Consider the following 14,304-nt stretch of genomic DNA (forward strand, 5'->3'; position numbering starts at 1 on the left):
GGTGTCCTTGTCACGACCTGAGCTGGGAGTGCGGGGACCAGCGGCAGGAGGGGCACAGCCTGGTGAAGGACGGGGCTGCGCACAGAGCCTGGCCTGGGAGACGGGACCTGGGTTTCTCGCGCCCCCTGCAACTAACTGGCTGTGCGGCCTTGAGAAGACCACATCCCTCTCTGAGCCCAGTTGCCTCATCGTCAAAGAGCTGACCCTTTGGGGCAGTCAATGCCTCTGGAGCAGCTGCAGTGAGTCCCCCAGGCACTCGGCTTCGGTGACACTGTTCATGAAACCCACAAGGGCTGCTTGTGGCCACGCGGGGGGACAGGGACGGGTGCGCCTGACCCCACTGGGCACTGCAGGGTGCCCACAGCCCCTGAGGCGCTCCTGGGTGTGAGGACCCCTCCCTCCCTACCCCGAGTTAGGAAGGGTGTGTGTGTGTGTGCACAGGGGAGGGGGGGGGCGGGGGGGGCGGGGGGCTTGTCCCAGCTGCCAAAGAGGGGCAGATGGCTCTACAGATACCCGTGGGTCCGCTTGTGGGGCTCTGGCCGTGCAGAGGCTGCAGTGGACGGGAGGCTCACAGGTTTGGGCACCACAGGCCCATGGAGTGGGCTTGGGCCTTCCTCATTCCAGGCTGAGCGCACACCATCTAACCTGTGCAGATGCTCCCTCCGTAGGCGGCGAGGCAGTCCCGCCCCCGTGCCTGGGGCACTCAGGGAGCTTCCCTCTCCAGGCTGACTTGGGAGACACAGAATACTTAGAAATACTGAGTTACTGTTGAAATGGAACAGCAACATGGAAAGTCAGAGAGAAACCCCCTTCCTGTTGCCAGCGTCCACAATCCCTGACGTCCCAGCACCCCCTCCTGTCTTCATGAGCAGACGGGGCCTTAATTTGGCAACAAGAAGAGCCACACGTGGAATTTCTAAGCAGGCCATGTGTCTCCTGTTTGGGGGCCACTGAATTTACTGCTTCACATTCACTCAGGCTTTGCATCATTCCCACAGGGTGTGTGGGGGGAGGGGGACGCTAATGGAGGCGCCCGATGAGCAGGGAGGGGTACAAACACGTGTGCCGAGCTCGGACAAGGCAGGTGTGGGGCCAACAAGGCCAGCAACCCTCCTGAAAGGGGTGATGTCTCAGTTGACTCTGAAGGACACTAGGAATTTTCTTTGCTGAGGGCAGAGGTTGGCGGTGTCATTCCAGGCAAAGGAACAGCATGTGAGGGCTGGGGGTGGGGGAAGGACTCGAGGGCCATGGGGAGCCATTCAGTGGCCGTCTGTTGGGAGAGCTCTGAAGGCAGACCCCCCCATGTTGCAGCCGGGTGACCTTGGGCAAGTACTTCCTCTCTAAAGCTTTGTCCCCATCTAAAAAGTCAAGTTGCTGGTTACAGCCCCTCCCCCGCAGGCTGGGGGAGGACCAAGGACATTAGTGCCTGTACCCGGACAGAAGCTTAGAGCCCAACCAGGTGTAAGACTGTCTCATTCAGCTCCGGCGCCCACAGACCACAACACACATCCTCCAGGTCAGGGAGCTCAGTCAATTCAGTTATAAACACAGTGACTTAAGAAGCGGAACCCAGTCAATACAAGATCCTCTCGACACGCCCCACCCCCTCCCTCTCTCCAGGGCAAGCCAAGTTCCCAGGCTGTCTGGCCCCGCGGCATTCTCTGGACCATTCTCTGGACCACGCTCTGTCCCGCCTGAGACAGCACACACCTGGCACACCGGCCCCTATTCAATGACCAGCTACCTGGTGATGGATGGTAACCAGTAACCGCCATTGCTCTGGGAATGGCTGTGCCTGGGAGTCAGACTGCCTAGAAGCAGACTGATCTTGGGCATGTTACTTAACCTCTCTATGACTCAGTTTCTTCATCTGTAAAATGGGGATGTTACTAGTACCTGCTTCAAAAGGTGGTTGTAAGGATTAAAGGAGGGAATATATACACAGGCCTGAGAACCGTGTCTGACACCAGCCAGTGGCAGGTGGCTGGTGGGGGCATGGGGTGTGAGGAGCCTCCAAATTGTGTGAAATTCTATTGTTCTTTGCCATCCTCCACATTTTGGTATTTGAAGCATCCCTGCTTTGACATCTCCATGCAGAGAATGTTTTGTTTCTTTCAGATTATTTCCCTAGAAATGAAGTTTCTAGAAACACAGTTGCTGGTCAGAGGGGAGGGATATTTTAGGCCTTCGTTACACTTTGCCTAATTGTCTTCTGGACAGGTCCCGGGCTTCCCTGCCGCCAGCCACAGGGGAAGGACCACTTCCTCGAAGCTGCAGCGGGGTGGGTTCTGGAAGTGTTGTGGGTGCTGATGGGGGCAGAGGGTGAAGCGGCCAGGAGAAGGGGCCACTGACATTTAAGAATGGGCGGGGGGGAGGGGGCGGGGAGTGGGCAGGGAATAGGAGAAGAGTCTGAAGGGGCTGAGGAGGATCCACCAGAGAGGCAAGACTCACATTCATTCAGAGACAAGAGAGCAAACGATGCGGGCCTGACAGGAAGGGTGACCTTGAGCAGAAGGCAGGCCTCCCTGGGCCTCAGTTTCCCTTCCTAGGAAATGGGCGTGACACTTTGCCTGCCTCCCAGGGCTGGGGAGGAATGACAGGAGAAGACAGGGGTGCCTGGGACACTGTGGGCTCTCCTCCCCCAGCGCCCACTGGTGGGAGCGAGTGCTGGCTTTGCTGTTTCCTTCAGCTTGAAGACATTCCACACTTTCAAGGAGGGGTTGGGAAGCTGGCCATCTCAACTGGAGGCAGCTGAAGGGCTCAAACCAGGACCGGGGAGATCTGAGCGTGACCTCGGTTCCCTGTGTGTTAAAAGGGGAGGGGGAGCAGGGGGCTCTCTCAAAACTCTACGCTTACTTGCTGTGAGTCCTGGGAAAGTGATTGAAATGTTCGGGCTCAGACTCCCTCATCTGTTCGAGATAATAGAATAGCTGTGGGACATGTATCCCCTGGGTGTTGTGAAAGTTAATGCTAAATGCCCAATTCATGAGCCCGCTCATCATTTTATGATTCTGCAAACCCAGTTCAACAGCAGGAATTGAGTGACAGGGAGTCAGGGGAGGGGTTGGGTGGAGGCCTTCACTTCTCTTTCAAGCAACAAACTCAACATGCTGTAACATGTAAAATAGGCTGTGTGACCTCAGGCAAGTTTTCTAACCGCTCTGTGCCTTAGTTCCCTCCTCCATTAATAAGGAGAATAGTATGTGCATTAAATGAGCTAATACTTACGAAATGCTTAGAGCCGGGCCAGGCATGCGGGCGGCGCTCAGCGGATCGTGGCTGTCATTTAGATGCTCTGGAATTAGTAGGCTTTGGAACTAGCAGATGTGCCACAGAGCTCTGTTCCTCTGACCACCGGCTGTGTGACCTCGGTCAGGCCACTTAACCCCATGAAGGGCCAGTCTCCTCATTTGTAAAGACACGATGGTGGTGCCCACCTGGCAGAGCCAGCACAGAAAATGCTCAACCTGACTGCTGGCTGCGGCCTTAGAGCGGGCACCTGCGGAAACAGCCAGCCCCATGCCCTGCAGCCCAGCTCTCCCCGTGGTGGGTGCACACACTGCTCACCAGAGGGCTCCCTCCCTTCCCCCTCCCACCCCGGCACTCACTGCCATGGGCAGGACCATCTCACTGACCCATGTAGCCGTAAATACTTGGAGAAGGGCCAGTCCAGGCCACGAGCTGACACCAAAGCCTTCAGTAGCTCCCCACTCGGCCGAGTCACATGCAAACTCCTCCCTGGGGCTGTGCTGTTCTGGCTGTGGACTCCCTGCCTGCTCTCTTCTCTGCCGCATCCCAGGCTTCGTGTCCTGTTCTCAGAGCACAACCCACAGCCATGCTGCCCCGCAGCCCCCAGGCACCTCTCTTCAATTTCCACCCAATGCCCTAGGCCAGCGGTTGCCAAACTCATTAGTCAACAGAGCCGAATATCAACAGTACAACGACTGAAATTTCTTTTGAGAGCCAAATTTTTTAAACTTAAACTATATAGGTGGGTACATTGTTATTAACTTAATTAGGGTACTCCTAAGGCTGAGGAAAAGCCATACTCAAGGGGCCAAAGAGCCGCATGTGGCTCACGAGCCGCAGTTTGCCGACCACAGCCCTAGGCCCAACTCAAATGCCACGTGCTCCATGGAGCCTCCCTTGCTCCCTGGGGCAGAAATGGCTTCTGTGACACACAGCCCTGCCCATTCACACCCACTCTTGCACATGCACATACCCACACACTCACTCATGCACCATTCTCATCCATGAGTCACTTGAGACCAGGGACCCTGCCCTGCCCATCTGCCCAGCTCTCAGCTCAGCTCTCAGCCCCACCCTGTCAGACTGTTTAGTCTGGTCCCTGTGAGGGAGCGTGCCACGATGGGAAGGGGGTACACTTGGGAGTAACAGCTGGGGGTTCAAATCTGAGCTTTGCACCTGAGTGACTCCAGGGCATCACTCACCCACCAGAGCCTCAGTTTCCTGGTCTGTGCTCACCTATGCTCACCTTACAGAGCCATCAGGAGGACTCACCAAAAAGAGGATGCAAAACACACCTCACTCAGGACCTAGCATGTGAGTGCTCAATAAATACTAGTCCTTGCCGATCATTCATTCATTCACCAGCACAATTCACAAACACTGGCTATGTGCAGGGCCCTTGGGGACTGTTAGTCACCGCCAACCCCTCCCTCCATGAGCTCCTAGGCTGGTCCCAGGTTGTGACCCACCAGTGCTCAGGGATGTGTACCCTGGGAGGTCCCCAATCAAGATTCCTCTTAGGAGCCCAAAGCACCCTGACCCGCACCTCAATTTTCCTTGTCATAGGGAGAAAATAAAAAGGGGTTAATGGCTTGTGACTGCTACTGATTGCTTTCAGCTCAGTCCCAGGGAGTTCTGGGGTGCCTTTTCCAGATAAATTTCATCTTATTTGTCACTCACATAACAAAGTACTTGCAGGAAGTTTGCCCAGCTTGCTCTACCCTTGCTACTGAAGGGCAGACAGAGAGCTCCGCCTTATGGACTTACGATTGGCTGATGTCCCTGCCCATCATACCTGCCCTGGCCCACCCCTTCAAAGCGGATGCTGGCCCAGGCAAACCCTGTGTTTACTCCCAGAAAATGAGGAGAAACCCATGAAAAAGCAATTTCTTCCATGAGTAGAGGGGTGACGTTTGAGCATTTGCATACTGGGCAATATGTTGGTTTGTGGTAGGAAACAAAGGTTTATAAAGATAACACTGATCGGGCTCTGGGTAACTTGGCGTCCTGACATGTTCACCTCATAGCTCATTTTAGAACAACCAGAGTGAGGTCTGGCCTGGAGAAGAGGGCCGCCCAGATTTTGGCAAAAGCCTACGGCGAGGAAAGGCCCTGGTGGTCCTGGCTGGCTCCCGGGGCAGGAGAGAGCCAGCCCTTCACCGCCCTCCACTCCCCCTTCCTCACGGAGGAACCTAGTTCCCAGGGCGCTGGTGAAACTGACCCCATGGTGTGGCGGTTCTCCCGTGTCGTTGGGTACCGGACAAGCCAGGGTTCAGGGATCAGCCCAGACTTCAATACAGTCCCTCAACTGCCAGTTGTTGGTGACTTCCAGGGCACAGCAGCCAACGACTGTGCCCGCTGCAGGAAATGAGGGAGGGGGCAGTAGAGGAGACTCTTAGAATTTCCAACCATTTCCTTCTCCCGTCTCGTCTTGTGGCTTCAACAGCCGTTTCCCTGGAGTTATCCCCCTTTTGCAGATGAGGGGCTTGGGAAGGGAGAGGAAGTTAGCTGAGACCCACACCTAGGAAACCTCACTCTTTCTCCCAATCATCCCAGCGCTTGGCTGGCGCTCCGAAGTGTTGGCTGAAATGGCACCGTCCCAAGGGTGGGGGTGGGGGTGGGGGTCCCGCCCAGGAGGCTCTCCAGGCTAGTAGCATGGGCAGGTGGCTAGGGAAATAAAGCCTGCATGGGACGCACGCACAGGGGTGAGGGCTGCCAGAGACGGCCGGGGGAGCGCCCTGCTCTGAGGAACTGGGGAAGTCAGAAGACAGAAAATCACTATCTGAACAGATTTATCGGGTTTTTCATTCACTAGTTCACATGACTGAGCACCGACTATAAACCTGGATAGTGGGTAGAAGATGAAAGATCCAGGCCTGCCTTTCGCGTGGGAGACAGACAAAATGACAGTTAACCAAGGAGGTAAGCGCCTCTGCAGAGGGGCTGAGGCTCTGGGAGGGAATCAGACATCCTGGCAGACCTCAGACACGGCTTCCCACAGGAGGTGATGCCTGAACAGAGTCTTGAAACCAAAGCAGAAGTTGAACGGCCAGAAAAATGAATGAATCAATGCGTCCATGAATGAAGGCCTTTGCAGCACTGGGAACAGCAGGTGCCGTGGGGCAAACGCAAGGAGAGCAGAGTCACGTGTGCACGCGGTGCTTCTGCGGGTGTGAGCAGCTGCACTGTCAGTACCACCGGGTGATGGCCAGGGCACTGACGTTCGTTACCTATGGTCCTTACAGCAGTCCCGTGAGGCTGCTGTTAGTAACATGTCCTAGAGGAGAAAACAGAGGCTTCTCATACAGATTAGCTCTGAAACTGGGTCCTGACCCCTGCTGGCGAGACGTAGTATAACAGCCTCTGCATGAAAAGATGAGATTCAGTTCAAAGAACGTTTACTTAGGGTTACTATTAGTCAGGATGCCGTTGACTGCCCGCTGCAGAAGCCAATTAAAGGAAACTGGGGGGAAAAAATAAATAAATAAAGGAAACTAGGATTGGCAGAGAGAAAAAACTGTCTCATAGACCTGAAGAAACCAGAGCAGCTTCAAGCATGACTGGGTCCACATACTTAAATGTCATTAGAAATGTGTCTTTCTCCAGCTTTCAACTCAATTTCACACTATGGTGACTTCATTCTCAGGCAGAGTCTCCCCAGGGTGCCACCGACACGCCAAGCTGACATCATACCATGGTAATGGCCCCGTGGGAAATATGTCCCTGTCCTACTGATTCAACACAAGGTTTCAGGCTTCCGTTCCATTGGCTGGGTTGGGCCATGTGTGTACCTGCAAACCCACACCTGGAGCCAGGGCAAAGAATTAGAGGTCAACCCCACCTCACCCACAGACGATGAGTGGGGAAGTTTGGATCCCAAAGAAAAGTCCAGGTGCTGTTCCCCAGAGGAGCGGAATGGAATGGGGGGCGGGGGTGAAAGTGACAGGTGTTTACCACAGGCACATATGGAGTGGCAGACACCGTATTCCGTGCTCTCCTAGAATCCCATTAAAATCCCTTAGCTTTAAGTGTCAGGGCTCAGGGCAAAGATGGGCCATGAAGGGGCCCAGCAATCTTAAACCTACCAGAATTTCTAGAAGTGTGTAAGGTCATAGAGTCTACACAATGTGGGAAGCCAGCGCAGTGTCTCATCCCAGTTCTCACTCGGCATGGATGGCAAGCTAAGCAAAGGAGGAGGGACTCCATGCCACTGGACTTAAGTCAAATAATGTTAAATATGCATGTTACTAAAATTTCATAACATGGTAAAATTCCATATGGTAAGGAGGAAAAAGAATGAGAAAAAAGGCAACTTAAGACAAAGCAAGGAAAAACGGGAAATTTGAGAAAAGGTGGGGCAAATATAAAACTCAAAATCACATTGAAGAAATTTGTCAGGATAGATTAGTAATCAAAGTACCTGTAAATAGAACAAGCCGGCCAATGGGAAAAAAAAAAAAAAATGAAGGTCAGGCTTAATGTTTTATATCCAAGCAAGACATAAGGAGACAAACATGTTGAAAGTATAAGGAAGGAAAAATGAGATAAACTAGGCATATACTAACCAAAATAAATCTGTGTGGCTAAATTCATATCAGACAAGGTGAACAGAAAGCAAAAAGTATCGCTCAAGATTAAGATTGTCATCATATTTTTAGAGATTCAATTCACCAGAAAGATAACTTGCATGTACCATATAAACTGACTTCAAAACTATCTAAAGTAAAATTGACAGAACTACACAGAGACGTTAATCATTAATGCCATAAACACATAATATTAAGAATGAAAGGGCAATACTATTTAGGATGTTGTAGAGATTAAGAATGGTAAGATCAATTTTATGCCCCAAACAAGAGAAAACTCAGATACTGTAAACAAATTCCTAGCAAAACAGGGCTTGCCAAACCTGACTTGAGGAGACATAGAAAAACTGACTGGTCCTCTAAGCATTAGAAATAAATGAAATGAATGGAATACCAGCAGCACTTGGCTTTACAAAGCAGTTCCACCCAACACTCAAGGAGCAGCTCATTGCAGTCCTGACAAACTCTATCAGAGGAGAGAAAAAGGGAAACTTGGCCACTTATGTGATGAGGCCACCCTGGTGTAGATTCAAAAGTAAGCTTGAGAAGGGAAATGGTAAAAAACACGAGACAACTCTGATATCCCTCAACAGGGGGTGGATAAACTGGAGTATCTATATATATAAAAGCCTAAGTGACCGTTATGATCAGTCAACCGAACGACTGGTTGACCAGTCACTATGACACGCACTGACCACCAGGGGGCAGATACTCAATGCAGGAGCTGCCCCCTGGTGGTCAGTGCACTCCCACAGCCAACCTCCTGTGGTCCCTCCCCAAGCCAGCTGGTCCCTGGTCTATGGGCCCCGATCGGGGCTGGCTAGACTGGGTGAGACGGCCCCAATCGGCCCTGATCACCAGCCAGGCTGAGGAACCATACCCATGCATGAATTCATGCACTGGGCCTCTAGTATCCACATAATGGGATCCTTCACAACAGTGAAGATGAACCATAGATTCACACATGACACAATCTAATCTCATAAATCTAACATTAAACAACAACCACCACAAAGATAGCTACAGAAAAAGTCATGAAACATGATCGCATGTCTATAAAAGTAAAAGGCAGCCAGAACAACACCATATATTGTTTAGGGAAACATAAACGTTTGCTGAAGCAAGTTGAAGGCTAGTAAACTTCTATTTCTCAACCTGAGAGGTGGTTACACCTGCATCTATTTAATATTCTTTTGTTTTCTCTAAACCATGTGTATGTGTTTTTATAGTCTCTGGATATATGAATGCATTTCATTTTAAAATATTTAATAATGAAATTGACATGTAACAAAAAGTATGTCTGAGTAGAGGAGTTAGTTGAGATGTTTATTTTGTTTTGTTAATTTCTATGTTCTGTATTTTATCATGAACATGAGATATTTCCATAGTAATCTTATTTTAAGTGATTGTTCAGCCTTTTAGGAGAAGGGAGGTAGTTATTTCCTAGCCTAGAGCTAGCCTTTCTTTGATAATTTTGCTCATTTCAGTGAAAGTCACTTTATCAGAGGCACAGGCTAGGTCTGGAATATTGACCCAAGGGTAGATACCTACCTGCCTGTGTGGTCAAATATATACACTGTAGCATACCTCTGGGCCAGAGATATGACCTTGAGGTCCAGGGAGGCTGGGTGTGCGGGGGGAAGGAGAGCTGGGGCCTCCAGCATTTAAAGGACACATGGGTGTTGGCTGTGGCCGTTGGCTGTGTCCTTGCTCACAAAGCCTTGCAAAGTCAGGCACTCAAATATACAGCTCCCACCTGAGGGGCCCCGAGGGGAAGTTCTCCCTCTCTCCATGCGGGAGGGAGAAGGAACGGTGAGCTTGACTCCCCGGTGGCTTCACAGATAATGGCTGGAGCTGAGGCAGAATGAGCTTCATGGGACATCCCCAGGAACCAAGAGTGGTCTCAGGGCCAAGGGATGGACGGCTCCTTTGGTTGACAGTGGACAAGGAAAGCTGCCACTCCAGCCTAGGCAGGGACGTGAGAAACGAGGCAGAATTTATGGCCTTAGAGCTGAAGCCAGACCCTGCCCTGCCCTGGAGCTGCAGATCTGCCCAAAAGAATCTCTAGGGACCCCTGTCAAGTTCGGCTTCTGTTTGAGCCAAGGGTGAGCTGGCATGGCCAGGGACTGTGACAGCACTCTCCATTTGCAAATCCTCTCTCTGTCCAGCTCATCGCCCTCCCCCACCTGCATTATACACGCTTAGATGTCTACACCAGTTCTCTGTTTCCACTATTTCCATAAATGGAAATGCAGTATCATGTGTGGAAAATGATGCAATAACTCAAAACTGTCATCAGTGTGGCCAGATCCAACTGCCGGTCAAAGCTCTGAGCCTGGGCCGTGCTCTGTTACAAAGGCAGATGCAGGTAATAGGGGCCGAAACCGGGGAGTCTGGCTGAGCCATTGCCTCCGACCCCACAGGGCTGGCAATACGGACGAGGAAGGAATCTGAGTGAATGTCGCTGAAGGCAAAGCAGGTCTGCCACCCACATCCTCGCAGGCCGCAGGGCGGAGGAGCTCTGTGTGCCCACAAGTAAGGGAAGTCCTCTGCTTTCCAAAATGTATGTCAAATACTTTATGGAAAAAACTGTCCTACCAAGCATTTGGCTTACACACCTTCAGTGGCCTCAACTTCCATCAGCTTGGCATTCACTGAGGACCTGCTGAGTGCCAGCCACATTGCAGGGTCTGGAGGGCAAGCATCTTGCCTACGGGGAGCAGACATTCTAATGGAGAGACAGAGTTGCTCACCACTGACTTGGATGCCAGGCTGACTAAATCTTTGTGCCACATTCTCCCAACCTTCCCCCAGCTCATGCACGGCATGCTGTGGGTGTTCAGGATCCTTTCATTAAGATTCAGAAATACCAAGTTTTAACTGGGCTCCTACTCTGAGCCAGTCTTTAGAACACGTAATCCTTTCAATAATTAGAAAGGAATAAAGGCTATATATATGTAAAGGTATATATTCTATATATATATATAAAAGGCTAATATGCAAAGTCCCCTGGGGAGTTTGACTGGGAGACTGGGAGTTCAATCACGCTCTATGACATGTGCTGACCACCAGGGGGCAGCATGGAATGAAGGAAGGCCCCGGCCAGCAGCAGGAAGACCCAAATAGGCCCTGATCGCTGGCCAGGCCTAGGGACCCTACCCATGCACGAAATTTCATGCACTGCGCCCCTAGTGTTATATATAAAGGTAGTTAACCTCATATACTTCATATGAATAGGGCTTAAGTCATTTGACCAAGGACACACAACATGTTAGAAGCAGATTTGGGATTTGGTAGCAGGTGTCTAGAATGCTCCCCCTTGTGGGTTGAGGGAAGACGTTACCACTGTACATGGGTGGCCGGTGCCCTTCCCACCCCACCCTTCTTGGGGCCTGACATAGGAGAAGCAAAGGCCAGAGGCTAGGGCCTGGCCCCACGGGCCTCGTCTGGCTGTCGCTGCAGCCCTGACCTGTGCTTGTGTCTCCTCAGGAAGCCTGCACTGTCCTGCACCGTGAGCTCCAGCAACCTTCTGAGCTGCTACAAGAGTCTGTGGGGACGTCGGCTCCTCCAGAGACACGGGGGAGGCCCCTCGGAGCAGCCACTGAGGACACCGCCCTCCCAGGCTGCCTAGACCCGGCCCCAGGACACTAAAGATACTGATCCCGGTCACCAAGATGTGACTCCTGGAGCCCCTAAGGGCCCAGTGGCCCCCAAAGCCACCGAGGAGGCCCCCTCAGTGACTCCCAGAGCACACACTGGGGTGCCAGGGTCCACAGGCCCTGTCTGTACTCAGCATTCCCAGAGAGGTGTTCAGGACTCTCTGAGCCCAAGCTCACAGTGGTGCTGGCCCTGAGTCCTGAGCAGAGATGGGGGGACATGTGGGATGTGTGCACGTGTGTGCACGGATGTGAACGTGCCCTCTGAGCACAGCAGAGGGTGTTGCCATAAAGTACTAGCCTCTCGTTCCCTGTGGGTTCTGCAGGATAAAGGGAGGGAAGGGAAAGGAAGAGAAAGGAGGAAATTAGCCTTCAATGAACACCTGCTATATGTGAGGTACTTCGCCTGCATGAGCTCCCATAATCCTTATCACCTGGGACAAGGATCACTGTCCCTACTTCACAGAGGTGGAAACTGAGGCTCAGAGAAGCACAGGGCCTACCCAAGGCCACGCAGCTAGAATGTGCGCCTGGCTCATAGGAGGCACTGGTCAAACAGTTGTTGAAGGAATGAATGAATGAACAAATGAAGGAACAGGAGGAGGGGTGAAAAGCCAGGCTTCGAGCCCACGCTCTCGACACAACACTACACTGCCTCTTGGGAGAGATAGGTCAAGGTGTTTCCTTGACTGAGCCCACCCGTGAGGCTCAGACCAGAGCCTGGGGGTCCCTCATGCTGCAGCAGGAGTAGACTTGCTGGGGAAAGTGTGCCAGGCCTCAGGGAGGGAGGGGAAGGATTTGAGGGGATGCAATAGACATGAGTAGAGGAGTTGACTCCCAGCACCCTCTGCTGGGATGCATGACCTTGGCCGCGTCAGGGGACTCCTCTGAGCATCTCTACTCCCCTGTCCTAGCAGGTAAGCTCCCCCGTCCTGTGTATAGGGTGGTGACAGCCGCAGAGAGGTGAGGGTGTTCATGGACTCTCCTCGCAACCACTGCCCCCCTGAGCCCACTCTTCCCCTCACTCCAAGACCCTGTCCTGGTGTCCCCTCCCTGCCCACCATGCCTTCGAGTCCCCCTACAGCTCCCTGTCCTCTCCCAGCCATCAGTGTGGCTGCTCCCCGAGCCTCCTCTTCTCACGGAGATTTCTCTGCTTCTGTGGCCTCGTCTATACCCTGAAGACTGACCTTCCCCAGAGACTTATCTCTGAGCAGATCTGTATCTGGAGCCCAGACTCCTGGGAGCTTTCCCACTGCTGCCTCCACAGCGTCTCACCCTGAGCATGTCCACAACTACCCTTGACCTTTCTCCCAGCACCGGCTCCTCTCCCGGGGTTCCCCTTCTCAGACTTTGGAGGCCGAGGGTCAGTGCTGGCATCCTCTCCACCTGCCCTGTCATGGCTCCATCCCACCGCCGACCCCTCCGTCAAGACCATGAGATGGCTCATGGGCCGCCCTCAGCATTCCCCACTCCCCTCCCTCCAGCCCACGCCCCACCCACAGCCCCAGTGCAAATGCAAACTGTCTATCCCATGGCCCACCTTTCAGTTCACGCACAAAGCTGTTTCCACAACTTGAAATGCTTTTCCTGCCCACAATCTCAGCTAACAGCACTTCTGGAGGAAGTCTTCCCTGACCCTGCCTGTAGGCCAGGCCTGACGCACACCCCCAGCACTGTCCTGGGAAGCGCTGGCGTCGCTGTGATACATGGCTGTCTGTGATTTCCTGGCCCCTGTTCGCTCAGGAGGTCATGGGTTCTGCCTGTGTCTGTTTTTGTTGTTGTTTTAATGTTTTTATTTCAGAGAGGAAGGGAGAGGAAGAGAGAGATAGAAACATCAATGATGAGAGAGTCATTGATCAGCTGCCTCCTGCATGCCCCCTATTGGGGATTGAGCCCACAACCTGAACATGTGCCCTGATTGGGAATCAAACCATGACCTCCTGGTTCATGGCCACTGAGCCCCACAAAAGGCTGCCTGTGTCTGTTGGCCACTGTATGTCTCTAGACCCTAGAAGACTGTTTGGCACATAGTAGGAGCTTTAAGCAGCTTATCCGCCAATACACCAGAAGGCATGATTTCCCTGATGGCCGCAATTATCCAGTCTCTTAGCTGGATTCCTTCTGGGAGCCCCAGAATCCCCTCCTTGGAAGTTTTCCCCAGAGTCTAAGGCAGGTGGGTCTCTAAGCCATGGCCAAATCACTGGAGGCATAAGACTGGTCTGGCTGATCACAGATACAGCTGGTCAGGGCTGAGGGCAAGGTGCCCACACCCACCTGCCATCACAGCTACCCCCGCCCTTCTGGAGGCCTCTCGGTGCCTCTGCTGGCTGCAGAAGTGGGGCGCAGGCTGCCTGGAGGAGGAACATCTGTGGCGGCCCCCAAGTCCACAATCTGTGTTCCCACCGTATTCCAATACAGCTATTGAAATGGATGCTGCCTGGCAGTGTTATTTCTTAACTTCCTGGTGAGGAAATACTCCCCAAACTTCATCTTCTGGTGCATCTGGATTTAGAAAAAGAGTTATGATCAAATGCTGGAGTAAAGGATACCTTGGAAATTGCCCTAAAAAGTGAAGGAGTTCTCAGGAAACTAGGTTTCATCTTAAAACACCACATCAGAAACGACAGACAGGCTGGTCGGAAGAAGCTGGCCTTCATGCTGCTCACCTGGTGAGCCAGGTATGTGCCGCCGGCGCTCAGTGTCTGTGGAGGGGACTCTCTCTGAAGGTGTCAGCTTCAGAGGGGCCTTTGTTACGTGGGAGAAGAGACCGCTTTAAAATGGAAAACCTGTCAGTCAAAGAGGCCTGCAGTGGG

The 14,304-nt window shown here is 52.5% G+C and overlaps 1 protein-coding gene across 6 annotated transcripts in view; it reads left to right on the top strand.

Annotated features, from left to right (window-relative positions):
• Window positions 1-14,304, top strand: part of HRH2 (histamine receptor H2) — a 46,380-nt gene that overhangs the window by 22,023 nt on the left and 10,053 nt on the right. For 3 of the 6 annotated variants that reach the window (XM_059699236.1, XM_059699239.1, XM_059699237.1), the window contains exon 3: window positions 11,325-11,797. The exons of 1 other annotated variant lie outside the window; for it this stretch is intronic. In XM_059699236.1, the coding sequence (XP_059555219.1) occupies window positions 11,325-11,466 (142 nt within the window). In that variant the 3' untranslated portion in view covers window positions 11,467-11,797. Of the gene's footprint in view, window positions 1-6,064; window positions 6,172-10,258; window positions 10,371-11,324; window positions 11,798-14,304 lie in introns of those variants that run through there. 2 more of the 6 variants (XR_009453136.1, XR_009453135.1) reach the window with 2 other exon arrangements.

Source organism: Myotis daubentonii, chromosome 5 (genome assembly GCF_963259705.1).
Source record: "Myotis daubentonii chromosome 5, mMyoDau2.1, whole genome shotgun sequence".
Lineage (NCBI taxonomy): Eukaryota > Metazoa > Chordata > Mammalia > Chiroptera > Vespertilionidae > Myotis > Myotis daubentonii.